General features: G+C 34.7%; 2 protein-coding genes across 3 annotated transcripts in view; one reads left to right on the plus strand and one right to left on the minus strand.

The window, feature by feature from the left end:
* Positions 1-1,255, minus strand: part of LOC111684188 (tau-tubulin kinase homolog Asator) — a 169,859-nt gene that overhangs the window by 39,470 nt on the left and 129,134 nt on the right. The window lies entirely within an intron of this gene.
* On the plus strand, positions 7-1,231 carry LOC124421282. Its single transcript, XM_046956205.1, has one exon. It carries the CDS (start codon positions 39-41, stop codon positions 1,194-1,196), a length of 1,158 nt encoding a protein of 385 aa, XP_046812161.1. The 5' UTR covers positions 7-38; the 3' UTR covers positions 1,197-1,231.

Raw genomic sequence — 1,255 nt, forward strand, 5'->3', positions numbered from 1 at the left:
AAAAAAAATAAATATAATAAATTAAAAATTACATCACTATGGATTCAAATCAATTTCAACAATTGCTAGAAGTTTTTACAAAAAATCAACGTGATTTACTTCAGCAATTAAGTACTAATGCTACATTTCAACAAACATCGCAGAGGCAACAACAAAATGTGCCTCCATTACATGCAATGATACCGCCATTTGAAAATTTTGATGCGAGCAAAGAAAACTTCAAGTTGTATCGTCAAAGGTTTGAAAATTACCTTAACATGAAAGGTGTACTTAACGATAAAACTGTATGCCACCAAATGCTCGTTAATTCTTTGGGGTCAACACATTTTAAATTGCTGGTTTCTCTAGTGGCACCGAAAAAAATAACAGAAATAGAGTACGACGAGTTGGTAAAGAAACTCGAAATGCATTTGTGCCCAGAGAAGAACATACTGGTAATACAACATCGATTTTTATCTACATATCAAAACGATGAGCAATCATTAGCTGATTATGTTGCAATACTCCGGCGTGATATAAATGAATGCAAGTTTGTGTCAACATGTGCCTGCCAGGCCGATATATCAAACATTTTCCTTCGAGCCCAATTCATACGAGGCATAAAAGACAATACTATCCGCGAACAGCTCTTACAATCGGAAGAACCAGATTTTGCAAAAATTATGCAAAAAGCATTGTCATTGGAAGCGTCTAAAATTGACAGTCGGGAACTGAACTCAAAAACACCTATCAACACGAATGACGTCAACAAAGTGTATTCCAGATCTTCAAGATCAAATCGTCGAAGTCGTGGTCGATTCCGGTCATCTTCAAGAACACCAATGCGTTCAAAAATTAACTTTACTCAATTAGGAATTGAAAATCTTTGTATACGTTGTGGGAAAGACAACCACAAAACAAAACAATGTCGCACTAACCCTAACAAACTCAAATGCAGATCCTGTGGCAAAACAGGCCACGTTCAACAGGTATGTTTAAAAACTTTAATAAACGCGTCAAACAACAATTCAATTTCCACAAATGATAATCATGATGAGACAGTTTATAAAATATATGGCATAAATAAAATTGTTGATATCAATCAACAATTCGTAGTCGTAGCCGTAGAAATAAACGGACGGCGTCAAACTTTTGAGGTCGACTCTGGAGTTAAATACACATTGATAAAAAAAGTCAATACGAGCTTCTTAACTTAAAAACACATTTACAACCGTCATCTATAGCTTTTCGATCCTACACAAAAAATATTATAATT

Source organism: Lucilia cuprina, chromosome X (genome assembly GCF_022045245.1).
Source record: "Lucilia cuprina isolate Lc7/37 chromosome X, ASM2204524v1, whole genome shotgun sequence".
Lineage (NCBI taxonomy): Eukaryota > Metazoa > Arthropoda > Insecta > Diptera > Calliphoridae > Lucilia > Lucilia cuprina.